At 46.2% G+C, this 16,367-nt stretch overlaps 1 protein-coding gene across 1 annotated transcript in view; it reads left to right on the forward strand.

Moving 5' to 3' along the window:
- Positions 1–16,156: 16,156 nt before the first annotated feature.
- Positions 16,157–16,367, forward strand: part of TGFBI (transforming growth factor beta induced) — a 21,941-nt gene continuing 21,730 nt past the window's right edge. The window contains exon 1 of the mRNA XM_005418860.2: positions 16,157–16,258. Within this exon, the coding sequence (XP_005418917.2) occupies positions 16,157–16,258 (102 nt within the window). The remainder of the gene's footprint in view (positions 16,259–16,367) is intronic.

The following is a 16,367-nucleotide window of genomic DNA, read 5'->3' on the forward strand; positions in this document are numbered from 1 at the left end:
AGATGGAAACCTCAATCTGTAAACAGTTTTTCTGACCAGTCATTTTTAACTCGTTCTGTTCTGGTTATTCATCTTTTGGGTCCAGCAGCGTTTCAAACACGACCATGCTTTGCTGCATGCCCCTGCATGGGCCAGGAAATGTCTGAGGAAACCTGGATGTACAGACCATGACAAATGACCACTTACTGGAAAATGCTCTTCTAATGAAACCATCTGCGCACAGCCTGACTCACCCAGGAGCTGGCGAAGCAGACAAGGCACCTCTCCTGTTTAAAAACCAGGTTAGCCCCATGTATAAATGTTCTTTTCCAGTAGCACCGTTACTTTATCCCCCAGGCACGTTCTGCTGAGCCTGCTGTGGGTCAGCTCCCAGGAAAGCACAACCAAGGCACGACAGCCCCACGAGCACAGCACATCTGCTCTGTGTTTTCACATGATTTATGGCAACATGCTGAACTTTAATGTGCAGATGCATGTGTGTGTATATATGAACAAATAATACCTTATCACTGATCAAATATCCTGCTTACTACTCTAATGCCAACGAACGTATTTTTAGGCTTCTCGGATCACTTGCTGCCAAAATTCCCACGTAGCATGCTTGCATAATAAAGTAAAATGAAAACAGCAACTCCATTGATCTTCAAAACCAACTGCACTTCATTTTTCCACATGAAAAGGTGATGGAGAGATTTATATTTGGTATTCCTATATTCCTGCAGTTAAGACTAAGGTACTTAGCAGGAGTACGGTTCAGCTTTGGACTGTATGGAATCATTTATCTTCATGTAATACCAGTGAAGGTCTCTAATTATTTAACTGCTTACAGGGTTTACAACGTTAGCTCAGATTCCTCACATTAGGCTCTTTATTTGCTTTTTATTCTGAAAAAATGTGATAGCCTTTGGAAGGAAGAGAAACAGGGTTTTTTCCTAGATAAACAGAAATTGGAGCTATGACTTGGCAGGAAATTTTCTTGATGACTTTTTTACAGACTAGATTTCACTATTTCAATGCTTTTGTGTTTTCTTCTTCCCACTCTGCCTTTCTTTTCTTTTTTTTTTTTTCCTTTAAATGGGAAGGACCCTTTCTTCCTTCTTTTCTGCTTTTTACAGACTGAGCAGAACATGAGGCAACAGACCTGGGGACTAACGTTGGTGCCAGACATTTCCCTGTGGGCAGACAAAACAGGAAAGCCGAATTCTAACTTGAAAAAAATGAAAAACCCTCAGTGAAGATGCCCAAGGGCTTAATGCAGTGCATGGGCCAGGTACTCAGCTGTCATAAGTGTGGGTCTGTGAGCAGCAGTGAGACATCCCTGGCTCCTCAGTGTTGGGATTACACCAGGATTTACAGTGAGACATCCCTGGCTCCTCAGTGCTGGGATTACACCAGGACTTACAGTGAGACATCCCTGGCTCCTTAGTGCTGGGATTACACCAGGATTTACAGTGAGACATCCCTGGCTCCTCAGTGCTGGGATTACACCAGGATTTACAGTCTGGGGAGCACGGAGAGCCCAGGGCTTGCAGGTGACAACTTGATGTGACAGGCTGATTCCAGATGCGGCACAGCAATGAGCAGCTGTGCTGGTTTCCCCTGGCTCCTCTCTCTCACTGCTCCTGCTGGTGGGTTCATCCTCCCACAGGTAACCCCAGGTCCCCTCTGCTGGTGGCTGGGAATGCAGAGGAGCCCCAATGGCAGTGAGGAGCCTTTCACAGGTAGCTACAGGATGGGGTGAATCATGGCCTGTGATAATGTCAGACTCTGCAATCTATTCCTCACTTGCTGAATTAAGGCGTTTATGGGACAACAGTGCAGTGTGTGCTCTGTAAAAGCCAAGGGAGTGGAGCACAGCAGGGAAACCAGAGCAATGAGAACTAAATAGCCCATGGTAGGTATGGAGCCTGCTTCCTTCTCTGATTTTTGGTTTAAATTCAGTACTTAGATAGCATTGGACCTATCCTTCTACTAAAATCAGTAATGCCCCATGTCCTTTCTTCCTTTAGGTTACTTAGAGCCTTCCAAAGTTTAGGGAGAAAAATTATTAAATTAATCATTGTTAAAAAATAATAATTTTATTTCAGTTGTTCATTAATCCACTGATCAGGACATATAGGAATATCAGGCTCTTCTTACCCCACCAAGCAATCCTCACCTTTGCTGGGGGAGGTGACCAGCCCTGTTTTCAGAGTTGAGGGGCGGTGCAAATCAGGGGGGCTGCGGCCAGGGCTGCCATTCCTGGTGGCAGTGTCCCCATTTGCAGGCTGTCCCCAGGCCATGGAGCAATCACAGCCACTGCAGGACACTCCACACATGAGTGCTCTGCCATAAGCACTTCACACAAACCCTCCAGGGCTCATAATGCCATTTTTTTGCAATGACTCTTTTGGCTGAGAGCAGTATAGACTTACAGGAGAATGAATAACCACTGTTACAAGTGTCAAAACCAAACATTTGCTTTGCTCCCCACTTTCGCCCATCTCCTTTTTCCCTCAAGGTCTCTGGTTCCATCCCACCTTGCTGGAGCCAGTGCCTGGGGGTTCCTGGGCGCTCTGGACCAGCCCTGTCACTCACTGGAAGATAATTGCCTGGTTTTGTCCTTCATGGGGGAGGAATAAGGTGACACTTGTGCTTTCCACCATCCTGTCTGCTCCTCAGGAGGGCTGCACCCAGGCTCCAAGGTCTCCATCCCTGCGATGAGCTCTGGGAGGAGGTGGAGGCAGCCTGAGGTGGGCAGGAGGGAGGTGCTGGGAGGCATTGGGTGTCAGGTCTGCTGGGTGCAGCCTTGGGGATGCACAGGGCCCTTGGGAAAGGAGTCATGCTCTTATTTAGCACAGGGGACCCCAGTTTTGCAGGTTTCTGGGCTTTTGGCGAGATTTCCTTTATTTCCATTTACTTTAAGGAACAATTTCTCTGAGGCAACTCCCCAGGGCATTGGGGAAGGGAGCAGGGAGCATGGGAGAGGGTGGGGGATGGAAAGCAAACCCACCTTCCAGGTGGGGAGAGGAGGGACAGGGCTCTGGGCTTCCCCAAATTTCCTCAGGGAAAACCTGAAGCACCCAACTTGTGAGATCTTGTTTTGGAGAGAGCCAGTGGTCCTCTCCTAGGGCCAAGGATCTGATGGCAGTGGAGGAAAAAGGAAATAAATCATCCCTGGGAACTGTGTGAGAGGCAGTGAGCTGAGTCAGCACTTGTGGGCTCAGTGTCACACAGACACATCTTCTGGTGGTTTTATGTCAGGAAATCTGGAAGATTGGTTCCAAGCAGTGCTGGCCATGCTGGGCTCCCCTGGCTGATGTGAGTCTGGGAAGGGTTCAGCCTCCAGCTGCTTTTCAAATGGATGTGATGTGAGCTATCCTCTGCAAAATTAGTGGATTTGAGTTAAAATGAGGCACTCATGTCTCTGAGGAGGTATCTGTGTTCTTTTACAGCACATGGTTGTGCTGTTTTGCAACCAAACCTTGTTGTTTGGGATTTTTGCTGAGTTGCTCTATTTTCTGCTTCACCCATTTATGGTACACTGCTGTGGAAGTGATGCTGGTGGTGAAGCTGGTTTCACAGCAGGCAGAACATCTCAACCCATGACATCTCTGCAGCACAGAGGTGAGCAAGGCCTGGCTTGGTTTATCTAGCAAATGTCTGCTGCTTGTTCTGAGGCTGCACTCGGTGTCACACGCTCTGAGGTGTGTGCCAACCTTCCCTGCTGCTTTGTGTGTCCCCACTGGGCACCTTGTACCCCTCACTGAGGTCCTGTTGAGCTCCAACACAGGGAGCTGTGGGCTGGGTCCTGCACAGGTCAGTGCTGAAGCCCATGGACAAGGAATAAATCTCCAGGAGTTGAGCATTTCATCCTGTCAACCTGGGAGAGGCTTGCTCAGACGACTTACATTAATTTTAATGGAAACTGTGTGCAGAAACCACAAGCTTAAATCAAGAAGATTATGTCAAAAGAGCAGACTTCATATCCATAAATCCAAATGACAGACTCCAAGTGGGTTTTTCTGTTCACTGCAAAGAACCCATCACTATTTTCAGCTTCTTAGAGCTGACACAATGCCCAGCCTTCATGGGGATCAAGTTTTGGAATGTTTTTTGTAATTCAAAGGATAAAGGAAGAAATCTCCCTAAGAAGGGTCATGTTAATAAGCAGCTGCACTGAAGGAACAGTTCTCAGAGGCTTCAGCCCAAGTTCTGGTTTGGCATCTCACTGCAGTCTCTGTGCCAAGGTGGGCTGGGCTGAATTACATTTCCTTGTGGTGCTGTGGTTGGGAGCATGGCAAAGGATGTTGCATCAGTCCTGCCTGCCCATCCCAGAAAGGAGACTGGCACTTTCCATGGAAGAAAGAGTCTTTCCTGTCCAGCTGTACTTCAGAAATTCTATCCATTAACTGCAATGAAAGGAGGGGGAAATATAACCTTCAGAAATCTCCACAATGGATAGTATTGATTTTTTTGAGGATAATTTAGCTTGACAGAGCACCTCTTGAGCTTGTGTGGAGATGGAAGTGTAAGACAAATCCAACACAGCAATCACAAACTGATCAAAATGCAATGGAAGAAAGGGATGAAATTTGATGTATTGCAACAGATCAAGAAAACCATGACATGTCTTTGGGCAAAGAGAAGGACCTGGCAGGCAGGCTTAGAACCAAAATCCCATTGTGTTCTGTGCCTGAGAGAGCCCCTTGTCACAGAGCCACAGCCTTCTCCATGAGCAAGACAAGAACCCCACCACAGGGCTCTCCTGCTTGTGTGGAAGGAACAGCCAGAAGCTTTCCCTCTCTTCTACCCTGAACTGCTCCCAGCCAGCCCTCCCACCTGCTCCTTTTCTCCAAAGCCATCCTGACCTCAGTGCCTGCTTGAGTTCCCACCTGGCTCCCTGGGGCTGGCATTACCAACACAGAAGCCTAATGCCACCAAAGTTTTGGAGAACCTCACAGCCTGGGGCTGTCAAACCCCTACTGATGGAGACAGATCTGCTGCTAAAATGTCTGTGCAATGTGGTGCCCTCTGCCAGTGCTCCAGCAGCAGCTCCAGGGCAGGTCTCAAGGCCAGGGGATGGGAATCTCCTCATGACCCACCAGACAGCAGCTCTGTTTCTGGGGAAGGAAGAAAAAACGCTCCTGCAAACCCCTCCCTGCTTTTGGAGACAAAAAAAAAAAAAAAAAAACCAAAAACCTCTTCTGCCAGGAAACAGTAGCCATCCCTAAAGAACAGGGAGCCACTTGTCATTGGGCTCTTGTCAGTGACTGACATGTTTGTGGCTCTGGACATCTGGAAGGGATTTAGCAGAAAGGTCTGGATCCTGTGACACTGCTAATCTCCCTGGCTGATGGATTGAAGGGAATGAGGTAGAAGGAGAAAACTGAAGATCCAAGGGCTGATTCTTCCTACATGTGAAATAAATAAAGGACCTGCTCAGGGAAGAGGGTAAACAACAGCATTCTGCAGCATCAACCACTTTCTCTTGCTTTTCCATTCTCCAGTTATTTATTGGAGTTAACTACAGTGTGCCAAAAGCAAAACACACTCAGACCCATGGGGTGTGGGTTTCTGCAGGGTGGTGGAGCTCAGGGCCTCTCCCCTCTCTGGCTCCCCAGCCACCTTCCTCTCTTGGATGGAGTGTTTGGGGCTCAGCGATGTTTCCCCACAGGGGTGGTGGCAGAGCTTGAGCTACACCCCAGACCACTTCCTGCCTCAAACTCCCACCCAGATTTTGGGAGTAGTTCTGAGGCTCAGCCTTTGTGCAGGATGACCCCAGCAGACCCCATGGCTGACCTGAGACAAACGTGGGAGTCCTCCCACTGCTGCAGACCAGGGGGAGAGACAATGGGACCCAGAGGTTTTAACTGTTCATTTCATCTTCCTGAGCTGTAAGAAAGAAGAGTTATGGCAAAAACTGGCAGAGAGATTTCCCAAAGTGAAATCTTGGGGCTGGTGGTTGGGGCACACCTTGTCTGTGGGAGACCTGAGCTTGGCTGCAGGTAAAGGGGCTGCTCTGGGTTAGTCATGCTCAGGAATCACCCAGTCTTACAGAAAAATGCACAGCTAAAGTCTGATTCAAAACAAGGGACACGATCTGCCTTTTCAATCTCCTTGACTGGTTGTCAGGTTCTTCTGAGCGACTCAAATTTCATCTTGACTGAGGTTTGGGAAAGCTTCCAGCTGCAAATGCCACCCACAATAAATTGGTTGTGTTCTTTCCCTCGGTTCAGTCCTGCTCAAGATAACCTCATGCCTAGACATGGTGCTGCTATACATTGTGTACTGATGAGCAACATATTTGAAGTTGTTTCTAGGAGTATGACACATTATTTGGACGATTATCTTAAGCATGGCATTCCAAAAATATACCATTGGATGTCTCATGGTTTTGAGATGGTCTTTTTTTAGTACCATCTGGGCTAAAATAATAAGGGTCTGTCCAGGACCCATGAGCTCAGACCTCAGTAGGATTCACATACAATTCCTAATTTGGACAATTTCGGTTTCAAACAGTCACTGGAGGAAAATGGTCAGGGAATTCCCTGGTTCTTCAGTTTAAAGTGTAAATCACCAAAGGCCAGTGAAAGCTAATGAGCAAGTCAAAGATACTTTAGCCAGCCAAACAAATATTCCCAGCAGTAATCAGCTCTGAGAGCCTTTAAATGACCTTTAAAAAAATCTTTTATCATACTCTTCACTTTTGAGAAGGATTTTTGCTTAAAAGAGCTTTCAGGGAGTTTGACAATTGGATTTTGCCAAGTTCTGGAAAGTTGGAGCAACAGGTGCCCAGAGCTGGTGCTGGAAATTCAGTGTTGGCAGCCCTGACGTGCTCTGGAGCAAGTCCTTGTGCGTGTCCATAGGTGTGTATTTGCACATCATGTCCCTAAACCCCTGTGGTTTTATTCCTGGCCAGCCCCAGGCAGGGATAAGCGTGCTCCATCTTCCACCTACCTGACCTGGCCTCTAGAAAAAAACAGGAGAGTCTGGGATTCAACAAGCATGACCTCATCCGGGGAGTTTCACATTACTGCGAGGATTAGGACCATATGACTGGAAAGCCCATCTGATAAATATTTGTTCCTGCTCATGGATGAAGCATCTCTCCTGCAGCAGCTGGAGGAGGGAACGTTGTCCTCCTGCTTCTCCTGGCTCTGCCTGCACGCTGGGCTCCTGGTGTAAATCAGCCCCTTCCTGGGCTGCAATAAAAGAAGCAAATGTGTCCACTTGCCAGCTTCAGAGTTGGAGAGTGATGAGTGTGGACAGTGCCAAACCATTGTGAAAAGCAGACTTAGAAGAATCAAAAACTAATAATGAAGAAATTAGTCCATCTTGGTCGTGTTAGAACTGCCAGACTAATCCTGCTGGAATCCTCCCAGGCCAGACCATCACTTACTCACTTTCTCAGTAGCTGGCAACTCTGCTTTTTAAAAGTAGTGGTGGAAACTACTTTGGCTTTAAGAAAATCTTTATTTGTAGTGAGGTTTTGCTTCATTTGAATTCCAGATTTCCAGGCACTTGGGGCTAATGGGAATACAAACTCCTATTGCATCACACCAAAGAAATCACTTCTCTGATTCTTCCCGTCAGAGCCCAAAGCTGAGTTTGTTGACTCTTTCTGAGCGAGAAGCCCCACCAAAATCAAGAGCTCAGTTCACCTAAAGAAGAGGAACTGGATTTTAGCCCAAGATGTCTTGCTTTACAATGTGCTATGTCTCCTATAAAATCCATGTCTCCAGTTTCTCACTGCCTTGGCTATGACAAAGTCCTGGTGCATGTTCAGACATCCTCTACAAGACCTATTCCCACACATGCATCTCTTGTAAAAAGCCATAAACCTGCGTGCATGTGAGCTCAGAAACGTGTGTGTGCTTTGCAGGACAAATCAGAGTGTGCCTGCTTCAGATACTTGACTGAAACCTGTAGAAAACGCTGCTCCTCATATTTTATGGAAAATAAACGACATGGCCCTGGCTGGCTGTAAAAGTGTTTTATCCAGGAACATATGTCTGTACATTGAACTTGCACAATGAAGGCAATTATTTTCCATTCAACTCTCCTGACACATATTGCAATGCTGGTTCTCAGCAGTGGTGAGGAAATGGATCCAAACCACTCCAGCTCTGCCTGGCCCTTTATCAAGGAGCCTCTGCAAGCACTGCAGATTATATTATTAAATCATCCCTCCTAGAAGCAATCACTGGCCTTGTCATGTTATCTGCTCAGCTGGAACGAGGAAACCACTGCAACTCAATTAAGGTGTAAGTCCCCCAGAATTTCTCATGATGATGGACTTGCAGTATCTCATTGAGAAGTGTGTGTCCCTATGGTTTTGGGGTTTCTAGGTGCATGTGCACCATGGACTGGGGGAAAGCACTGTTTTTTGGGCATGCAACCCCAAAGCAGACAGGGGTGAATGGTGTGTCTCTCTCTGAGGAAGCAGAAGGTAAAGTGAAATCCAGACATGAAGGAGCTGGTGAGGAACAGAATCACTTTCAGAGTGTGATGTCAAAGCTGAAGGAAAGGCTGAGGAGGTGTTTTGCTGCCAGTGGTGTGATGCCAGGCAGGAGAGCACATGAGGTTGTTTTGCTCCTGTGCCCACACAGTCCAGCCCTGTGGGGATCAGTGTGGAGGTGGCCAGTGACATCTTCCCAAGCTGTGACAGAAACCAAGAGCAGAGATCTGTCAGTTTTCTCCCTCCCAGCTGTGTGGGGCCTCTCCAGTGTCAGGTCTGTATCAAACAGAATCATTAAGGTTGGAAAAACCTTTAAGATGATCACTTCCAAATATTAACCCAGCACTGCCAAGCCCACCATTAAACCATGTCCCTAAGTGTCACATCAGCACATTTCTTGAACACTTGTATAACACTCCAGAACTGGGATATCAGGGATGTTACATACTACATGTAATGGATATCAATCATTTTTTAATTTTCATTATTATTTCAGGCCCTATTTCTTCTCTTAGATGCAGCATCTCTTCTTAAGGTGTGACTCAAACAAGGCAAGGCAGCCCTGAGAAACACTTTGTTGTTCTCCAGTTTCTTACCTTCCCAGAACTTAATGATTCTAAATATTTTTAATATGCTCTTAACTGCAAGAACCCACAGGGCTTGGATAAACCTTTGGGATTACTTTATAAGTATGGATAATATGTTGGAAAATGTAGAGTAGGGAACATGCTGGCACTTTTGTGCTTTAAGGCTCTTTTCTTCTCTTCCTTAACACATGCAATGCATGGAGAGATTCCTGTGCAGAGGCCTCATGCTCTGTGAGCAATGCCCACCTTGCCATGTTGGGTGTAGCATAGCAAAATGTGAAAATCTGAAATTACTGTTCTGAGCCACATAGGCACTTTCTGAGGCTGGCCTTGAAGGCAGAGTTTTGTCATGTTTTCAGGGAGCTGAACTTCATCCAGAGTCTGTAGGCCAACAGGAGCAGCCTTCTGGCTACACAGCTCTGGTTATGAGATGGTCTATTGACATAATGGGGTTTGTGTATCTTTTTGGCAGGCAATGCCTTCTTCTGCCTGTTCTATTTAACCAGAATTAATGAGTGCCTTGGGTTTTTGTTCGTTTTTTTTTACTTTCTTTTTTTTTTTAAGGAAGTTCCAATATATCATAATAAACTAAATGAATTCAGATTTCAAAGCTTAGCATCCCAAAATAACAGTCAGTTGTAATTTGGCTCAGGATGCTCCAGCGTTTGCTCTCTTCCTGCATTACAACATGGCCTGGGGCCAACCTCAGCAGATTACTGTGCTGATGCTGGGCGTCTATCAGGCCTTTAAATCAGATGGAGCAGGCCAGAAAAAACTTGCTTTTATCCGTTTTAAGGTCTGCAGACTCTGCTTGTCAAGTGGTTTGCTCTCCAGTGATGCCACAGACTTCTCCATGGCTTATCCAGCTATGCATGGAAATGAATATTCCCCAGAAAGATATGTCAGAATAAGATTTCTTAGGGGTTTTCTACTTCATTGCTGGCTTGCTGAAAATAAGAAGATAAGTTGCAGGATAAGGAATAAAATGAGAACATGCAAGAGCTGGAAATGCCTTGTGGGAAAGGTTTTCTATCTCTCTTTTTTATTTTTCTATCTCTCTTTTTTATTTTTCATATACATGGATGATATGAATAAGTGACACTGAATTATTATATAATAAGTGACCCTGAAAGTCGAATTGCTGCTTCTTGTGACTTCCTGCTCTGTAAATCTACTGTATCATATATCTACAATATTGGGCCATGGGAAGGAGGGGAAAATAGAAAACAGGTGATGAGATACCAGCTTGGCCCATAGCTGTACTCTTGAGATTCAGTGGGTTTGTTTTGTGTGTGTGCCTGTCAGCAAATGAGAGAGAAACAGCAACAGAGAGGTGTTCTTGAAAAGACTTTTCTCAAAGTATCTAATGTGGGAAGATACTTGCAAGCTTATACAATGAAGTAAGAGAATTGTTTTGTTTATACAAGGGAAGAGAAAGCACATTTTTCATCCATCATAATGATATATTAAAAGGAAGCAGAATATTGTGTGTAATTGCCTTTTTGGCCAGCACTCCCAAGGCCCCTGAGGACAGGACAAGGGGTGCCTGTCCCATCCAACTCAGGGCAACAACCCTGCTTAAATGCTTGGGGGAGGCACTTCAGCACTGCTTGGTGGAGATTAACTGGGCCAGACCTAACAGGGCCTACAACAGTATCTTCACTTTTAATCAGAGGAGAGAGACAAACAAACAGTACCTGTACATGGGCATCTAGTGACAGGACAGAGGGGAGTGGTTTTAAACTGACAGAGGGCAGGGTTGGATGGGATATTTGGGAGAAATTCTTCCATGTGGGGGTAGTGAGGCCCTGGCACAGGTTGCCAGTGGCTGTTGGCAGGGCCAGGTTGGATGGGACTTAAAGCAACCTGGTGTCAGAGACTGAAATGCTGAAATTTGTGGCTAAAACATCTTCATGGAGGACTTTTGCCTATTATAGCAAAACTGTATAAAAGCGTCAGAGAAGACCACCACACCCTAAGGCCCTGCACTGCTCATTGATGGAATAAGATAAAGTGATTCAGTTCTGGGCTGGGGAAAGAGCAACACGTTCCCTGAGGGATGGAGCTGAGCACCGTGAGGGTGGAGAGCACAGCCCTGGGGCCATCAGCTGCCGGCCTGGCACAGACCCTCACACCAAGGCTGAGGAGAGGTTTTGGGTGTGGGGTGAAAAAGCCTCTGGTGAGGGGCAGTGAACACCCATCCTCTGCTGTGCAGAGCAGCTCAGCTGAGAGGCCCCTTCACCCAGGAAAAATCCATGTGGAGGGCAGCACAGGGGGTGTCCTGACCCATCAAAGGCCCCCTAAAGGGGTCCCCAGACCCTGCAATGGACCCTCAGCGTTGCAAGGGACAGTGCCAAACTGGGGCCCTGCAAGGGAGAAACCTGGGTGTTCCCACTGGCCCAAATTTGTGTTAATCCTCTGAGTTCTGTACTCAGCACCAAGGCAGGGGACACGCACCAAGACCAGATGGGGGGAAAACATGATACATCCTTGGGACCCCCAGAAGGGTGATATCTGTCTACCTGACCCCTGTCAGTCTCTTCCTGCCCTCCCCAACCCTGCATACTTCTCTCTCTTTTTCTTTCTTTTCTTTTCTTTTTTCTTTCTCTTTCTCTTTCTTTTCTTTTCTTTCTTTTCCTTTCTTTCTTTCTTTCTTTCTTTCTCTCTCTTTCTTTCTTTCTTTCTTTCTTTCTCTCTCTTTCTTTCTTTCTTTCTTTCTTTCTCTCTCTTTCTTTCTTTCTTTCTTTCTTTCTCTCTCTTTCTTTCTTTCTTTCTTTCTTTCTCTCTCTTTCTTTCTTTCTTTCTTTCTTTCTCTCTCTTTCTTTCTTTCTTTCTTTCTTTCTCTCTCTTTCTTTCTTTCTTTCTTTCTTTCTCTCTCTTTCTTTCTTTCTTTCTTTCTTTCTCTCTCTTTCTTTCTTTCTTTCTTTCTTTCTCTCTCTTTCTTTCTTTCTTTCTTTCTTTCTTGCTCCCTTCCCTTCCCTTCCCTTCCCTTTCTTTTTCCTTGCCTCTTTTACTATTAAATCAAATATATCCCTATCTTTGGAACCAACATCTAGCCTCGTTTGGTTTTAATCAAGTTTTGGGGTATATGTTGAACCTTTCTGTGTCTGATCCATTTTATTCACAGATATTTAGTTTTCTTTGCTCTTCCGTGTTTAAACCAGTTCATAACACATGATCTAGGATCTTCTTGTTCAACCAACCTGCCATAGGCAGGGACACCTTCCACTAGACCAGGTTGCTCAGAGCCCCCTCCAACCTGGCCTTTTATGTATTTTAATGCATGTTACTGTGCATTTACTACATGGGGTGATATATTTCATTTATTACATGGCTGATATATTGCATTTATCACATGGGCGATATATTGCATTTATCACTATTTTATTAGTAAGTTACTGTACACAATAATAGCACTTCAAATATCTAGAGGGCCTTTTGGACACAGTTTGGAGTGGAGCTGGAACATAAATCCCATTAATTCCCTGCCGTGTGTGGTAGAGGCAAGTGGGATTAGCTCTCTTCCTTTTCCAGCATGCTCTGGACACATCAAATGGAGCTGTCTGCAAAGGGAAACGAAGGGAATTATGTGATCTTTATCAGGATCTTTTTAAAATACTGATGTGTGAAAGCAAGAGCACGTGTGAAGGACCGTCTGCCACATCGTTAACACTTTGGACATGGAAAGCAGCCCCAAAAGGCAAATGCGGGAGCATTTGGGGTGAAGAAGTTGTTCCAAAAGAACTAGAAAGACACAGAAGGGAAATATATTCCTCTGATGTCAGTATGGATAGTGAAAGCAGGGAACAAAGGGAGGGTGTGGGATGAGATGGGAAGTATTTCACTCCAGTGTATGGATGGCTTGTGGTTACTGTCATTTCCCAGCAGTTCCTGACTCTGAACTCCCAGCCCAAGGCAGCCATGAGCCACTGGCTGACAGCAGGGAATATCACTCTGTGATATTCTCAATCCCCTCTCTGGACCATTTGTTGTTTGCTCCAGCCCCATTTGAGCTGGAGCTGCTCTGACCCTGCTGTGTCCCGTGCAGGACTGTGATCACTCCAGCTGGGGCAGTGATCTCCCTGCCTGGCATTCCAGAAACACACAGGAGGGAACTGAATGAACCTCACCTTCTTATTCTTCCAAATAAATTCTGCCCAGTTTCAAACAAAAGCTCAACAAAGATGCTCAAAGCTATTTTCAGTGCTTTTTCTCATTGTGAAAACAAGAGCAGAGGCTACTCTGGGGGAAAAGAAATTCAACCTGAAATCACCATTAAGTTGAGCTCTGGATGAAATGGAGACTCAGCCTATTGCAGGAATGTGAGGGTTACCAAACATCACTATGACTTTTTATTTTGGGAATTAGATATTTTTCTGAGGATAGCAGAAATTTAATATGGCACACAAACAAAAAGAAACCAATTTTGATTTTTTGCTGTTGATTATTTACCTTGAAACTATTACTAGAGAGGTGGAAAGGTGGTTTTTCTCCAAAAGCTCTCCTTCAGGCCTTTCTGTGCAGTTCACAGAACAACATGAAAAATATTTACGGTCTTAATGATTCAGTAATTTCAACCTTCAGTTTTGTTTATACAGGAAAAGCTTTTTAAATAATAGATGTTTATTATTGCTGAAGATTTCTTCGTTTGGCTTGGGGTATGTCTTTGGGTTCCTCCCTTTTGGTGGAACAGCTGTTATGTCTGAAATGTGTACAGAAGGGTCTATTTGTATAAGTGCAATTTTCTACATGATTGATTTTGGAGTATTTGTATGGGTGTGCAGAGAGTCCACTGCCCGTGGATTTCATTTCAAACTAAACATCCGTCTGGAGGCAGAGGTTAAAACAAGTGCAAATCAAAGCACTGGTTACTCACAAATAGCTTTGTCACAGTCTGATAGCCCAGTATATTTAAATATTTCTTTGCAACACTTGAACTGCTCTCAAACAGATTCTAGAAGCTAATTGAAAGCTTAGTCAGTACAGAAAGTCCTGTTGGAGAGGAATAATGAATAAAGATGCACTGAAGAAGAACGAGGAGGCAGCTGGGCTGGGAGGGAGGAATGGGGAGGAAGCAAAGCAGCAGTGGTAGATAAAACCAGTGGATTTGCCTGCATGTGACTGGGGGGAGCCAGAAGCTGTCAGCGCTGGCACAGCATGGCAGTGGGGCTGTGCCATCCCTCCCCACGCTCACCCTGACCCCTCACAGCTGGCTGTCCCTCCTCTCTCCCTGTTGGCTTAATCTCCAGGGAAACATTTCACTGGGAAAAATCTTTGTCACTTTAATTTCCAACATTTTGGGTTCAACCAACTTCTGCTGGGTACAGTGTGGGGTTTGGTGTGTCAAGGACATCAACCCTCGTCCTGGAAGGTTGTAATAGGAACAGGGGGTCCTGGTGGCTCCTCCCAGGACAGCAGCCCTGGGCTCCTGGGGGAAGATGCTCTTCTGAGGACCTGGGGTTCCTGCTCCTTGGGGTGTCTGGGAGAGGAGCTCATACATCTATAAACCAGCTTTGTGAGTGAAAGGGACCTTGTGATTCCCAAACAGCAGTCTAGCACGTGGGGGCAAGGCAGGAGCCTACACCCATGGCTTGGTTCTGCCACCATGTGGGATCTTTGATGTTTTTCTTCAGAGAAATTGCAACTGGCTGCTGTTTTCATAGGCCTCAGCAGTTGGCAATGCCTTTGCTTGATTTCCCTCTGCTTGTCATTCTGTTTTTAAGAGTTTTAAGCCTTCCCCTGGCAGAAAAAAAAATTGCAATAGCTTGTGGAGGAGGAGTTAGACCAAGGGGTCTAACTCTGACCTGGAAAATGCACAACCATGAGACTGGGCTTCACAACTGAAAGTCTTTGCCCAGAGCCAGGGAACCAAGTCACCCTTTCTGGGCAGAGCATAGATCACTGCTCCCTTTTAAACACAGAACTGGAGGCTCATAAAATTGCCTCCATTTTATAGAGATGCAGCTGAGGCTCTCAGGCAATGCTCAAGAGGGTTTAAAACATCACCTTTTCCTCAGAAAGGCCTGAGACCTCTATGTCTTATCTTTTATGCTGGAGTCATGAGTCTTTGCAGGTAAGATTTCATTATTTACCTACTTAGATGGAGGCAGTAATGAAACACTCCCTGGAGAGAGGAAACCTGACTGAGGAATGGTTTAATGAATTTTTTCCAAGAAGCAATTAATAGGTTTTATGCAGATCAGATTTATTTACTGGGGGGGGGGGAATCTTTGTAAATTTAAAGTGCTTGATATTGCTAAAGACTTTTTTTCTCTTTGGCTCAGTGGCTGCTCGCTGGACACGTTTCAATTCCCATCCTTTGCTGAGCAGCTGCCCTTGCTGGCCACTGCCCAGTCTGCAAAGCCACAGGAGGATTTTGCACAGATCTGTCCCTTAGGGCAAGTGGCCCCAAAGGACCCCTTTTGCTTCCCAGGCAGATTTAGGGAGGAAAGGACCCTTTGACTTTGATGTCAGTCCAATCAGAGCAAATCCTTTACAAACACTGGGATGCTGCAGTGAATCATAGAATCACACAAAGGTTTGGTTTGGAAAGAACTTACAAGCTCATCTTGTTCCAACCTCCTGCCATGGACAGGGATGCCTTTCACTATCCCAGGTTGCTCCAAGCCCCATCCAACCTGGCCTTGAACACTTCCAGGGATGGGGCAGCCACAGTTTCTCTAGGCAACCTCACAGAGAATAATTTCTTCCTAATAACAAATCTAAATCTCTCCCCTTTTAGTTTAAAACCATTCTCCTTTGTCCTAACATTATCTAGCCATACAAACAGTTGCTCTCTTTCCTTTTTATAAGCTCCGCTGAGGTACTGTTAGAGTCTCCAAGATCTCCCTGAAGCTTCTCTTCTCCAAACTGGGCACCCCCAACTTCCTCAGCCTAAGACCTCCTGCTTTCATTTGGTTTGGTACAAAAGGAACAAGAAACCTCTTGCCAAGGGTGACCCCTGCCAGTGCTGAAGTGGCTGGGAGTGGGTGGACACCAGGAGGCACCGGGGGGACCTGGGGAGCAGCACGGGCGTGGGCAGGGCTGGGCTGAAAGCAGGAGAGCCCCGGGGCAGGGGGATCCCGGAGGGGCAGAGCACCCACCCGCTCTGAATCCCGACCGGCGGAGGATGGAGGGGAAAGTCCGGATGAAGAAGAAATTGAAAATGAAACGCTGCTCTGGGAAGGGGGATATGAAACATCCCGGGTCTGCGGGGCACGGACGGAGCGAAGTGCGGGCAGACGGAGGGATGGAAGGGCGGACGGAGGGACGGATGGATGGACGGACGGAGGGACGGATGGATGCCCCCGGCGGGGGGCGGCCCCTCTCCCCTCTCCCCT

Source organism: Geospiza fortis, unplaced genomic scaffold (assembly GCF_000277835.1).
Source record: "Geospiza fortis unplaced genomic scaffold, GeoFor_1.0 scaffold55, whole genome shotgun sequence".
Classification (NCBI taxonomy): domain Eukaryota; kingdom Metazoa; phylum Chordata; class Aves; order Passeriformes; family Thraupidae; genus Geospiza; species Geospiza fortis.